Below are 14,951 nucleotides of genomic sequence, written 5' to 3' on the forward strand. Positions count from 1 at the left end.
GCTCATGTGAAACACACACACACACACACACACACACACACACACACACACACACAAACACACGACTAAGTATTTAGGACTAACTGTGCTGTTTTAAATTAATTTTATCTTTCAGGTGTCCATCATGTTCAATCCTGCAACAGAGTGATTTACACTGACAGAAGCATCTGTGCCTTCAGAGGCTCATCAGTGGACATTTCCTGCACATACAGCAGTTCTGAATCTATCACATCATCATTCTGGTTCAGTCCTGATCGTAGTCATCAGTGGCAGAATCCCTCACAGCCTGAGGACCATAGTGAAGACTCCCAGTATGCAGGTCGTGTTCAGGTCCTTCAAACAAAGAGACGAAGCTCCACTCTGAGAATCTCTGACCTGAGAGAGAGCGATTCAGCCCAGTATCACTTCACATTCATAACACGGTTCGAATGGAGGAGTAGTTTACCTGGAACAACTCTGACTGTCACAGGTACTGATGAACACAAACTGATGATGAAGTCAGTGTATCAGAAGTTAACATGTTGAAATATTTGTATTCATCATGAAATTGTGTTTTTCTTAATAGAGATTGTGGATAATCACTTCAGTTTGATATAATAAAAATTTACCAGTCCAAAAGATTTAAAAATATATATTTCTGAGGCAATAACTGATCAAACAAATGAAAAGCACACAGTTAAGGTGACATTTCTGTTGTTCACAGATCCAGATGTAAAGATGCAGGTTTTTCAAACTTCTAGCGGTCCAAAGCTGATTTGTTTCAGCAGCTGTCTTCCTCCTGGTCGTTCTTCCTATGCCTGGTACAGAAATGAGGAGAAAATTGAGGAAGAAACATCTTTCTCTTATAGAGGAGTTGTTAATCCTACACATAGCTATTCCTGTGCCATTAACGGATATCGCTCTCTTCCAGTGTGTAAGTGTACTCCACTGTTTCACTAACAAAATGTCATCTGGTGGAAACTTGAGCCCGAAGTGACAGAGCATGAAGGGTCCCATGCTCTTAGGGGCCTTGACATTTGTAGTTTTCGATACTCATAAATCCAGTGTATTAAAATCAAAAGGTTCAGATAGAGTATAACACTAATTACAGCTTATATGTTTATCAAATATTATCTTTAGATCTAGTCACATTACCTCTGTCAAAACTTACAAACACCTCTGTCAAACAGTTTGGCACAGCTGCAGACATATGGCAGCATAATTACCTGAGTGTCCACAGCATCCGTCAAAGAATCTGCTGCTACTCTGAAGCTTGAAATTTATTTATGAATGTATATAAATGCATTTGTTTACCATTTACATTAATCAATTAAATTCATGAGCCAATTGAAAAGTTTACGTTCTATAATAACACATTCTCATGTTAATGCTTGTTTGTACAATCTCTTCCAGATGCTCCAAAGCTTCTCTCAGTGTCAGTGAGTCCCTCTGGTGAAATCATTGAGGGCAGTTCAGTGACTCTGAACTGTAGCAGTGATGCTAACCCAGCAGCTAATTACACCTGGTACAAGAAGAATGTAAATCCAGACCTTTAACCTCTCAGTAAAGAACCACAGCTTGTCTTCAGCTCCATCCAGTCCTCTGACTCTGGAGAGTATTACTGTACAGCTGAGAACCAGCTGGGGAAGAAGACATCTGAATACATTATTGATGTGAAATGTGAGTGGAACAGATTTTGAAAGCAACAGATTGAATAAAATTGTCAGATTTATTGCACCTGGGTCACAGTCTGCTGTTATTTTATGAGAAGCTCTAGTAGATTTATAAGAGGCAGTTTAAATCACTATTGTCATATTTACTCTGCGTTACAGGATGTTCAAACCATCAAATTCATATTTCCTCTAAGGTTTCAGATGTATTTATTATTTATATAGAATATTCTACACTGTAGTAACACATCCTCAATTTTCTGATAATCTGTGTTAATTTAATTAATTGTTTAATTTAATGTTTCTCACCAGATGCTCCAAAGCTTCCCTCTGTGTCAGTGAGTCCCTCTGCTGAGATAGTGGAGGGCAGTTCAGTGACTCTGACCTGTAGCAGTGATGCTAACCCAGCAGCTAATTACACCTGGTACAAGGAGAACCAAACACTGTTTCATGGACCAGAAGGAGTATATGAATTCACCTCCATCAGCTCTGAGGACAGAGCGATGTACTACTGCAAGTCTGAGAATCAATATGGACAGATCAACTCATCGTCTCTCTTCATAGATGTCCTGTGTAAGTAGTAAAGTGTAAATCCAAAACTTTAAGTCAACATGGTACCTATAATTTATAAGGCCTCTTAATCTGAAATCTTCTAGACACTTTCCTGAGCTCAGTGTGGGGAAATATATGTCCTTTAATAGCTTTCTTACTTTGACTTTTTAGAAGTAAGTCTGTGGTGTTCATAACAGTTAAGGACATTGCAGTTCTCAGACACTGTGTGGACTTTTGGCTTGTTTTGTTTTTGTTTTGTTTGTTTGTTTGTTTGCTTGTTTTGTAGATGGAAAAACCATTAGTGACACAACAGTGAAAGCTTTTACAGTGAAATAAAACACAAATTGTCACATTCAAAATTAATACAAAGCCATGCTAAAAGCAAATTCATTTGATACATTTTGCTCACCAGATGCTCCAAAGCTTCCCTCTGTGTCAGTGAGTCCCTCTGCTGAGATAGTGGAGGGCAGTTCAGTGACTCTGACCTGTAGCAGTGATGCTAACCCAGCAGCTAATTACACCTGGTACAAGGAGAATGAAGACTCACCAAAAGCATCAGGACAGATCTTCACCATCACTGATGTCAGACCTGAACACAGTGGGAATTATTCCTGTGAAGCCCAGAACAGAAGAGGAAGTCGTAATTCCACCTTACATCTGACTGTTGTGAAAGGTAAGTTACACACACACACACACACACACACACACACACACACACACACACCTGTATACAACACAAGAGGTTTATCTGCTTTCTGTTGGTCTCATGTTTTAGGGAAATCAGTGTTCATAATGAACATCATCAGGTTTATTCTGGTGGTCCTGATGCTGATTCCTCTGCTTCTCTTGATTCTGTGGATGAGGTAAAACAATTAAGAAAACATCCCTCCATTCATTTTCTTCAAATATTTTTAAAGTTTTTTACATCATGATTTTCTATTAGTTAATCCTTTTTCTTTTTCTTTTATTGTTTCAATCCAGGAAGAAGAAAACTCTGAGCTCCACCACTGACCTGAACGAACCTGTAGAGACTATAGAGGTGAGAGAGAGAAACCTTATTGACAGAATTCATCCTAAAATACAGTTATGATCACTTGGCTCATGAATGAGTGAATGCAAACACATTTATATTGTCAACATGAAGCCGTAAAGTTAATTTATATTTAAAATATGACTTGTCGAGTAAAATCCAGTAATGTATTTCACCTGAATAAGATTTTAGCAAATAATTCTGTTTCAAACATGATTTAATACATTTCTAATAAAATCTTATTGCATGCTCATTTTCATGAAGTAGGTCCATTAATCCTCATTTTGACATCTCTCCCCATCAGTTGGACTCTGGTCCTGAATATGAGAACGTCTCAGACTTGTAGGTTGACACTGCAGCACATACAGAAGACACAGAGGAGCAGGAAGACCTGGAGTAAAATCCAGTCAGGTTGGAGCCTCATGAAAAGAAAAACAGGCTGATATCAGATTAATTCATATTATAGATATTTAGGATTAGAGCTGCAATGCAAACTGTTATTTTAAATGTGTACATACTGTAATTAATCACTTTTGAGGAATCATGATTGGCTTCTTGTGCAGTTTACTGTATATTTTCTCACATCAAACATAATCTCAGTTCTATCACACTTTGCTGAATGTCACATTATCCAGGTATTGCAGTGGCTGATATACAATAAACAGCCATTTTCCACAACATCTCTGTAGTTGGAAACATGATTTCAGTTCCCTCTCACTGCTGCAGAGGGCGACAGTGAGCAGAAAGTTTCAGCTTTAAATCGTTTTTATGTTTATTTTTCAGGATCTGAATGTATTTATCAGATATGAAGACAATAAAATTTGAATCTTTTCTTTAAATCTGTTCTTTTGTGCAGATTTATTTCTACTTTCCCTTGAGTTTAGGAGGAAACTTGTCACAGTAACATACTTTATTATGATTTTGGGATGTTGCTAAAATGAAGATGCATAGACACAGTTTGTATTGAAGAAGACATTAATTGTCATGTTAGCTGTTTATCTTCTTTTCAGTGCATTTAAACTCTTTGGGGTCACTCAGTGAAGCAGAATATGTGGCAGTTTACTGAGTATGAAGCCTTTTCAGTATAACAGTCCATATTTGTTAGTGACAGCTGTAGATCACTGACTGAATCATTTTCATACTTAGACACCTCGACTGTGAGAGTTTGTTCAACTACTGTACAACCTCAGTTCCTGTTCAATACTTTAAATACTCTTTTAAACCCCCGTAACCACTTAAACTGTGTGAAGATTTTCTAAGGTTTTTTATTGGCAAGATCTCCGATATTAGGTCCTTTTTTTTGCTGTCTGCATTGGATCCTGCCGTCTCTCCCGTTTGCCCTGCTGTTTTTGACACATTTGAGCAAGTGTCTATTTCAGCTTTAACTGATATTGTCCAGCACCTCAGACCTTCTCACTGTCCTCTTGACAGCATTCCACCCCGTCTTTTTAAGGATGTTTTCCATATTATTGGGCCCTGTGTTATGGATCTGATAAATTCATCTTTGATGTCTGGATGTGTCCCAGCTGCCTTTAAACATGTTGTGGTCCAGCCCCTCATCAAAAAACATAATCTTGACCCCACAGTCTTATCCAACTTAAGGCTTATCTCCAAGCTTCCTTTTCTTTCTAAGATCTTGAAGAAGGTGGTTAATGAACAGCTGCAGTCTTTTATTGACCTAAATGGCATTTCCGAGAAGTTCTGGTTTTAAGTCACGCTATAGCACTGAAACGGCACTTTTAAGGACTTTAAATGACCTTCTTTTATCAGTTGACTCTGGGAACTCTGCTGTCCTGGTTCTTCTGGATCTGACAGCTGCCTTTGACACAGTGGATCACAACATCCTACTGTCTCGCTTAAACACCTGTGGGTGTTAAGGGTACTGTTCTTAAGTGGTTTCAGTCATATCTCTCAGACAGAAGCTTCTCTGTCCAGCTGGGCCAGTATACTTCGGCCACTTCCCCCCTGAGCTGTGGGGTGCCTCAGGGTTCTATTTTGGGCCCCCTCCTCTTTTCGATATATATGTTGCCATTGGGATCCATATTTAGAAAGCACAATGTCTCATTTCATTGCTTTGCAGATGACGTACAAATCTATATGCCCTTAAAAACAAATGAGCAAGCCTCTGTCCAGGTCTTATTAGACTGCCTCAGTGACATTCAATCTTGGATGGAAGTGAACTCTCTCCCAATGAGCAAAAATAAAACTGAGATTATTTTATTCGGACAACAAAATCTCTTAGATGGCTATGACAGCGCCATTGGCACCCTGAAGTCTCACTGTCACCCATCTACAAGAAACCTTGGTGTTATTTTGGACAGTGACTTTAGGTTCGATAAGCAGATAAGCTCGATTTTAAAAACAGCTTCTTCCAGCTAAGATTATTAGCAAAAGTAAAGGCTTATCTCAGGAATGATCTCGAGAAAGTTATTCACACCTTTGTTACTTCATGCTTAGACTACTGTAATTCTTTTTTTGTTGGTCTCGACTAGTCAGCACTGCGCCGTTTACAGCTGGTTCAAAATGCAGCCGCCCGCCTGCTGACTGGAAAGAAACGGCGTGATCACATCGGTCCCGTCCTTGCATCTTTGCACTGGCTGCTTGTTAATTTTAGGATCCAGTTCAAGGTTTTAATTGTTTTTAAGTGTGTAAATGGTCTGGCACCATCTTATTTATCAGAGCTCGTACAGCCTCACAGTATTTCCTGAACATTTAGGCCAACAAACCAGCTGCTCCTGGCAGTACCTCGGTCTAGACTCTCTACCCGTGGGGACAGAGCCTTCTCAGTGGCGGCCCCAAAGCTGTGGAACAGCCTACCTTTCCAGGTTAGAGCTGCACAGTCTGTTGGGCACTTTAAAACACTGCTGAAAACCTATCTTTTTTCCTTGGCGTTCAGTCCCAGCTAGGTGAGAATCCTTGGCTTCTTACTTTTAATTTTTACTCTTTTTTATTTGTTTTTATTCTAGTTTTTAAATTGAGCTCTTACTATTCCTCAATTGTTTTTGAATTTATTATTATATTTGTGTGTGATTATATTGTATTTTAATAACTGTGCAGCACACTGGTTTAACTGAGGTTGTTTTTAAATGTGCTTTATAAATAAAACTTGACTTGACTTGACTTGACAACAAGAACAATCAATGCTTCTGAAACTGAACTGTAATGATTAATGAATTTAATGTTAAGTGTAAACATATTAAGATGGAACTCATACCTAAAAAGTGAAAAGTACTGAAAGTGAATTTAAATGTGTGTAAACAATCAGTGATGGATGGTAAAATGTTGTCTCAGGGTTGTGATTCAGTATCTCTGATGTTTCACTGCCCTCTAGTGGTGAAGCTTCAGTGTTGCAGATTCAGGCTTCATCACTGAGGTCTCCCTCCACTGTCTGCTTTAAAGGCTCAATTCACCTGAATAACAAAACACATATTTTCTCAATTACTTCCTGTGGTGTCTAGCCCTGCAGATACATTTAGATTCATTTTGCTATCAAATGGTGAGATATTGGTGTGTTTCAATGTCATTTTAATGTGTTTTCCCTATGTAGAAGCTAAGCCAATGCTTTAAGCCACTGAGGCATTTCAACAGGAAACCGAATTGACGCACTTTTACTTTACCATGATGGATTAATGAGAATCCAGTTGCATTTCAGTTAAGATGCAAACAAGTCCATTTATTTTACATTTCATGCTTTAAATCACACATCTCACACACACACACATCCGCACGGAGCATAACATGATGCTGCACAGTGGTCAAAAACTGTTTTTCCTGTTCCGGTTGGAAAACACCTGACGAGCCCCCACAGGTTCCTACACTGACCCGCCAATCACAGCCAGACCATGACACACAACAGTTAATATAAATCTGCTCTTACACCCTATATGAGACTGAACCAAGACAATATTTTTAATCTGTCCTCAATATTCAGCCTTTTTTCTCGTTAGCATCATGGTTCACAGGTCAAAGAGATGAACTGTAGAGAGCATCGGTGCATCTTTACACAGCAGAAGAACTGATTTCTGACTTGCCCCAGCTGTGACCTCCTGAGTTTCCTTGTCTGTCCTGTCTCCTCCCCTTGTGCTCCTCCCCTGTTTTGTCTTTCTTTCCCTTTGGCAGAGGCGGGGCCCAGTGGTGGAGGTTTGGCATACCTGTTTCTAATCACACTCATCAACTGCAGTATAAAGACCCGGTTCACCCCCCCCCAGTGTTTTCTTGTGTCTTCTGCTTAGTACTGTTTACCTCTGGTGTAACCGCTCTTTCCTGTTCCCTACAGTTTTGCCTACTCCACCCGCTGCTGCCCTGCCTCTGTTCCCTGGATCCAGCTCCCTGTGCACTGCCTTCCAATTTTGGACCTTGCCGCACCCACCTTCCCTGGAACCCTCACCCTAGACCCAGTCACTGTTCCCTCACTTCCCCACTACTTTATCATTAAACCCTGCCTTTGAGTTTACCCCTGTGTGCTCGCTCGTCTCTGTGGTCCGCTCTGGGGTCCTGTTACTTCTGGTTGTGACACTGTGTTACACTCACAATGATTGTGAATGAGTGAGTTTACAACTATAGATGTAAATCATGTTATGATCTGATTTAAACACACATCTCTGAATCATTTCCTGATATACTTTAATTTTTATTTGTTATTACTTACAATAAACACTGTGCTCAGCATGTGACTTCTTACTTCTCATACTGATGCACTACATATGTTGAACTCATGGTGGTGCATTCAGTGTCTCACCATGCACTAGAGGTGTGAGGAGCTGCATCAGACCAAATGTCACACATCGGTCACATCGGTCACATATGTCACGTATTTCTTTACACGCTGAACTGTTCCCACGATATCAAGTCATTTAACATCCTGATATCTGACTTCTGCTCACAGATCACAGAGGACGAGCATCTTAACAGACAACGTCCTTCTCTGCTGTAAGTAGAACAGTTTACTGATATGACTATTACATGTTGTTTACATTATTTGATGTATTTTATTGTCTCTGAAGCCTCACAGAGAGATGAGAGGAGCAGCTATGAGTTTAACAGCAGCAGCGAGTGGATTTGTTGTCTTCCTTCTCTCTGTGTCAGGTACTGTATATCTACATTTACATTGTAGGACATTTAGGTTTGATGCAGTATGATTAACTTTTAAAAATAGTAAAAAATAATACCAGTATTAATTGCTGAACGCTGTAATAATAATATATTAAGATGTTGAGCTGTGTCTGCGTCATGAGTGGTGGGGGTGGGGCCTGGCTGATATGGTTTGTCCTCCCTCCCTCCATAGATTGTAAGAATCATATATTTTTTTTCATGCATATGAATATATTCATAGTTATGTGATGGTACAGCAATGCACTGAGAATTTTTATCTTGTCCTGATGTTTTTAATCAGTTTGTTAATTTCTGCACTCTGTACTGTAGAGCTGGACAACTGTTTTAGCTGTTACAACCACAACAGTTTCCTCTTTCTGTGAAAACGTCTTGACACCTATTTTATTTTAGCCGTTATCAGTAGTTTCCCACACTTCATGTTCTGCATTTCTTTGTGGTTTTCACACTTGGCTGAGCAGCAACTTGACCAAAGAACTTACAAAGAGGAAACTAAACAAGCACAGACTCTCTAATGATTCAGTTTCTTCTTCTCATCCTGTTCAGTAAAATAACATTAATGTTCACAGCTTCAATATTCTTCACTGCACCTTCAGACTATCTGATGTTCTGTCTCAGTGCAGAGAGATTCACTGTAAAAAGAATTTTGTTTGTATGTTAAAAATATCTTTGGACATTTCTATGCCTGTGCATGGAGGCATAGTACAGAAATAACATAATGAAAGTCATACAACAGTTTATAAAGTGTGGACAAATTAAATTAACATGAGCAAAAACAATAACACCGAAAAAGTCTCAGTGTTAATAAGGTGAAAACAACACTGATGCATCACTGATCTGCTTCTTTAACCGCCCAAAAGTGAAGTTTTTCCTCATTTTATGTTTGTAAAGTAAAGGCTTGCAGAATGAATGGACTAAAGCTGAAACACTCAGCAGTAACAAATGATAAAATATAATAATCAACAGATAAAATACTTTATTCTAGTTCAGTTCTAGTTAGATTGATGCACAATGAGGAGCTTTGAATGACAACAACTGAAGATCATATTGGTGCCATGATCCACTTTGTCTTATTTACTGATTCTTAACTTGTTATAAATCTGATTGTGGTTTCTGATGTGCTCTGTGTTACAGTGGTACAGGGTCAGGATGACTGGGGAGTGACTTACACTTCTACTCACATCTGTGTTATAAAAGGATCAACAGTTGACATGAACTGCATCTACAGTTACCCATCCAGGATAAATAATGATGATACTGCAGTTAATGAAACATTCTGGTTTAAAGGGAGTAATAATGAAGCTGTGGATCTGAGAACAGTCTCAGAGTACACTGGTCGTGTGCAGTATCACTGTGATAAGAACAACTGCACTCTGAGAATCACAGACCTGAGAGAGAGCGACTCAGCTGAGTACAAGTTCATGTTCATAACAAACCAACCAGGGGGGAAATATATGGGTTCACCTGGAGTCACTTTGACTGTCACAGGTAACATTTTCACTGGAAGATTTAATTTAGTTTCAAATGGTTAATATCTTGGAAATAGTTCTGTGAATATGTGTGTATGAACATAAATGACATTTCTGTTCTTTCTTCACATGTCCAGATCTCCAGGTGAAGGTGATCCCATCAGCAACCGGTCCTTCCTGGGCAGAGCTGAAGTGTCACAGCAGCTGTCGTCTACCTGATCGTTCTTCCTTCATCTGGTACAAGAATGGACAGAAAATTAGTGGAGAAACATCTTCTTCATATTCAACCAAGATCAATGATTTAGACAGCTATTCCTGTGCTGTTACAGGATATGAGGATTTCCCCTCTCCTTCAGTTTGTGAGTTTTCTTCAGTCTTCCACTAACATAACAGCATCTCGTGAAGTCTTTAATCTAAAGAACTGTACAATGACTTCATGTATTTCTAGTATGAGTGACCTCACTGCCTCACTTGTTATTGGCACCATGTTTTTCTCATTGAGCTCTACTGTTGTCAATATCAATACAATACAACCTGTTCTGTGTTACTGCAGAGATTTAAAAAAAAAATAGTATCTCACCCATTAGAGAAACTTTTGTACCAAGAGTTTGACAACTAGATTATTATAGATTATTTTATCTTCAGTCTCAATGTGAAATGGGCGGCATCACTACTGTCTTTACAACACATTTCACATTCTGTACACACACACACACACAACTAAGTATTTAGGACTAGCTGTGTTGCTTAATTTTAATTATTATTATTATTATTATTAATTTTATCTTTCAGGTGTCCGTGGTCAATCCTGCAACAGAGTGATTTACACTGACAGAAGCATCTGTGCCTCCAGAGGTTCATCAGTTGACATTTCCTGCACATACAGCAGATATGACAATGTATCATCATCATCGTCATTCTGGTTCAGTCCTGATCGTAGTCATCAGTGGCAGAATCCCTCACAGCCTGAGGACCTTAGTAAAGACTCCCAGTATGCAGGTCGTGTTCAGCTCCTTGAAACAGAGAGAGGACGCTCCACTCTGAGAATCTCTGACCTGAGAGAGAGCGATTCAGCCCAGTATCACTTCACATTCAAAACAAGAAGCTTTGAATGGGGGAGTAGTTTACCTGGAACAACTCTGACTGTCACAGGTACTGATGAACACAAACTGATGATGAAGTTAGTGTCAGAAATTAACATGTTAAAATATTTGTATTCATCATGAAATTGTGTTCTTGCTAATAGAGATTGTGGATAATCACTTCAGTTTGACAAGGCAATAACTGATCAAACAAATGAAAAGCACACAGTTAAGGTGAAGTTAAACTTAGACAAGCTCTATTAAAAAAGCAAAAGGCAAAAATATATTGAATATATTATGGGTACGGTTGAGGACGGTGAGACTGATGTTTAGTCTCCTTGGTGTTTGATGTTGTATTGGTAGCAAGTTAGTTACAGTGCATTTTATGACATTTCTGTTGTTCACAGATCCAGATGTAAAGATGCAGGTGTTTCGATCTTCCAGCAGTCCAAAGCTGATTTGTTTCAGCGGCTGTCTTCCTCCTGGTCGTTCTTCCTATGCCTGGTACAGAAATGAGAAGAAAATTGAGGAAGATACATCTCTCTCTTATAGAGGAGTTGTTGATCCTACACACAACTATTCCTGTGCCATTAACGGATATCGCTCTCCTCCAGTGTGTAAGTGTACTCCACTGTTTCACTAACAAAACGTCATCTGGTGGAAACGTGAGCCCTAAGTGACAGAGCATGAAGGGTCCAAATGCTTTCAGGGGCCTTGACATTTGTAGTACTCGATACACATCCAGTGTATTAAAATCAAAAGGTTCAGATAGAGTATAAACCAATTAGAGCATATATGGTAATAAAATATTATCCTTTGAGCCAATTTGGCACAGCTGCAGACATATGGCAGCATAATTGTGTCTGTGTTTGCCAGACCATCTTGCATCTCTGAAGCTTGAAATGTATTTATAAATGTATACAAATGCCTTTATTTACTGACAATTTACTTAAAAAGAATATATATATATATATATATGTGTATATATATATATGTGTATATATATATATATATATATATATATATATATATATATATATATATATATAATAACACATTCTCATGTTAATGCTTGTTTGTGCAATCTCTTCCAGATGGTCCAAAGCTTCTCTCTGTGTCAGTGAGTCCATCTGGTGAAATCATTGAGGGCAGTTCAGTGACTCTGACCTGTAGCAGTGATGCTAACCCAGCAGCTAAATACACCTGGTACAAGAAGAATGTAAATCCAGACCTTCAACCTCTCAGTAAAGAACCACAGCTTGTCTTCAGCTCCATCCAGTCCTCTGACTTTGGAGAGTATTACTGTACAACTGAGAACCAGCTGGGGAAGAAGACATCTGAATACATTATTGATGTGAAATGTGAGTGGAACAGATTTTGAAAGCAACAGATTGAATAAAATTGTCAGATTTATTGCACCTGGATCACAGTCTGCCGTTATTTTATGAGAAGCTCTCGTAGATTTTTAAGAGGCAGTTTAAATCACTATTGTCATATTTACTCTGCGTTACAGGATGTTCAAACAATCAAATTCATCATTCCTCTAAGGTTTCAGATGTATTAATTATTAATATAGAATAGTCTACACTGTAGTAACACATCCTCAATTTACTGATAATCTATGTTAATTTAATTAATTGTTTAATTTAATGTTTCTCACCAGATGCTCCAAAGCTTCCCTCTGTGTCAGTGAGTCCCTCTGCTGAGATAGTGGAGGGCAGTTCAGTGAATCTGACCTGTAGCAGTGATGCTAACCCAGCAGCTAATTACACCTGGTACAAGGAGAATGACGACTCACCAAAAGCATCAGGACAGATCTTCACCATCACTGATGTCAGACCTGAACACAGTGGGAATTATTACTGTGAAGCCCAGAACAGAAGAGGACGTCATAACTCCACCTTACATCTGACTGTTGTGAAAGGTAAGTTTTTCCATTCAGCTACACACGCACTGCACTCAGACTCATTACACACCATGTGATGTGATGGGGGGGGCAAGTAAACATAATTTACTTGTCGGTGTATTTCTTATTCACAAGTTATATTTCAAAGGATTATGTGACCTCTGATTAGGCTGAAGTGATGCAGACTTGTTATATTTAACTATTGGAGAGAGAACTGTGCTCATGAATATAAGCAGCCAAGGTGAGATTCCTTCACTGCTTTGCTTCACTCTATGAGCTAAATACTACAAATATTGAGCAGCTGCATTGTTTCATTTAGAGGAGGAAGTTGAGATGTGACCAGGAGTATTCAGACACATCAAAAAAAGAAAGGTTTTGGGACAAACTGTGGACACACTGGGAGTTAAATCTCCAGCTGGTGTTGGAGAAGTTGGAGTTTCTGCTGAACCACTGTTTTCAATGTATTGTCTCTTTTAGAGAACTATACTTCTTGTCTCAAATGCAGGAACTTGAAAGAATGATGTCAGGAATGTAATATATTTTACAACAGCACCCTCTACTGGGACAATTGACATTTGTTATCTGTCACTCAGCAATGCATCACACACCACCAGCTGTGCTGAGTGAGGAAGCTGCAGGAAGAGATGAGAGCTCACTGTAGCTGCTTACACTGTGTTTTTATTTTTACTTGCAGAATTCATAATCCAGATATTTACACTTATTATAGTTAATGCCCTAATTTATCTCAGGCATCACAGTCGAGCTAGATGGATCTGCAAGTCTGATTTCTGGTTTATAATAGCTCATTGCAAACATATCCATGCATGTCTGATACATCAGAATTATGTCAGTGTCAGTCTAAAGATGCTGCTTGATAGTCCAGCTGTATTGACATTAAAAAATCCATCATATAATATGAACACATGAGGTGCAGGCCTGGATGTGTTTTCTGCTTATTATTACCACAAGTAACCTAATAATAAATAATATAAACACATTTACAATAAAAATGTATAAAATATATACTAAACTGAAAGAGCTGTTATAGTTTAAAATTAAGAGAACTGAACTTTCATATATTGACTGAAACATTAGACCCAAACATGCTGATTAACTGTCAGTGTTTTCTTTTCATTGCTGTTTCCCAGAAACAGGAAAATCAATCATTGCTGGAGTAACAACTGCTGTTCTCCTGCTTATCATAATCCTCTCTGTCTTCCTATGGATGAGGTAAGCAGTTCTGTTTCATTGAATCATTGTTCAAAATTCAGTCATTTGTGTTTTTAATTAATTCTCCTCAACAGGAAAAAGAGAGTCTCCAATCAATCGTCTGAGGCTGAGGAGAGACCAGACGACAGAGAGAGGGTGAGAAGGGAGAGTTATACTATTCTATCCTGGTTTCACATTTCCACACTCACTATCTTAAAGTGACACTAGAAAACTCATCTGACTGTGAAGCTCTTCATGTTGTTTTTTTAACAATCTACTGCAGGAGGTGCAAGATAACCCTCTGTATGACAGCGTGCAGTTCTCCAACAACCAGGCAGATCCTTTCTACTCAGAGGTGGACAAAGTACACAACTTCACTACTTGAGTAAAAGTACAGATACTCCTTGTCAAATATTACTCCAATACAAGTAAAAGTAGCTTAGTCAAAATATTACTTAAGTAAAAGTACTAAAGTATTTGCTTAAAAAATTACTTAAGTAAAAGTATTTTTAAAATATCTCAGGAAATACAGGAAAGTAGCTTTATTGTCATTATACAATACACTGATGTGATTCTGCTCCAGACATGTTTATAGCATGTTTAAAGACTCAGCTGCATTCAACAACAAATGAAATGTCTTCATATTGTACAGTAGTTACATTTCAACACACCTAACCCCTACCTTGGACTCTTTGATATGAATTGTATAAAAAACATGAACAGAAAGTCAACTTAATCATTCAACTGGACTGCAACAGTTACCATATGTTTAAACCGTTTAAGAATGGCAACTATGATACTACGAGCACATACGATTACGTTTAAAATTAACATTAGTAACATTAAGTACTTTTTCAGGTTGGAAGACGAGTTTTTGTAGGCCGTGATATAATTTGTTTGCGGTAAGTACAACAAACATTTAAACTGAAACGAATCAGTTTTTGT

At 38.4% G+C, this 14,951-nt stretch overlaps 1 protein-coding gene across 1 annotated transcript in view; it reads left to right on the forward strand.

Annotated features, from left to right (window-relative positions):
* The window catches only part of LOC128364928 (B-cell receptor CD22-like), a 31,198-nt gene extending 16,807 nt beyond the window's left edge, over positions 1-14,391 (forward strand). Inside the window, exons 7-12 of the mRNA XM_053325549.1 lie at positions 1,962-2,222; positions 11,986-12,252; positions 12,555-12,815; positions 13,946-14,027; positions 14,102-14,162; positions 14,290-14,391. Of these exons, the coding sequence (XP_053181524.1) occupies positions 1,962-2,222; positions 11,986-12,252; positions 12,555-12,815; positions 13,946-14,027; positions 14,102-14,162; positions 14,290-14,391 (1,034 nt within the window). The remainder of the gene's footprint in view (positions 1-1,961; positions 2,223-11,985; positions 12,253-12,554; positions 12,816-13,945; positions 14,028-14,101; positions 14,163-14,289) is intronic.
* The last annotated feature ends 560 nt before the right edge of the window (positions 14,392-14,951 follow it).

The sequence above is a fragment of the Scomber japonicus genome, chromosome 2 (assembly GCF_027409825.1).
Source record: "Scomber japonicus isolate fScoJap1 chromosome 2, fScoJap1.pri, whole genome shotgun sequence".
In the NCBI taxonomy this organism is placed as follows: Eukaryota; Metazoa; Chordata; class Actinopteri; order Scombriformes; family Scombridae; genus Scomber; species Scomber japonicus.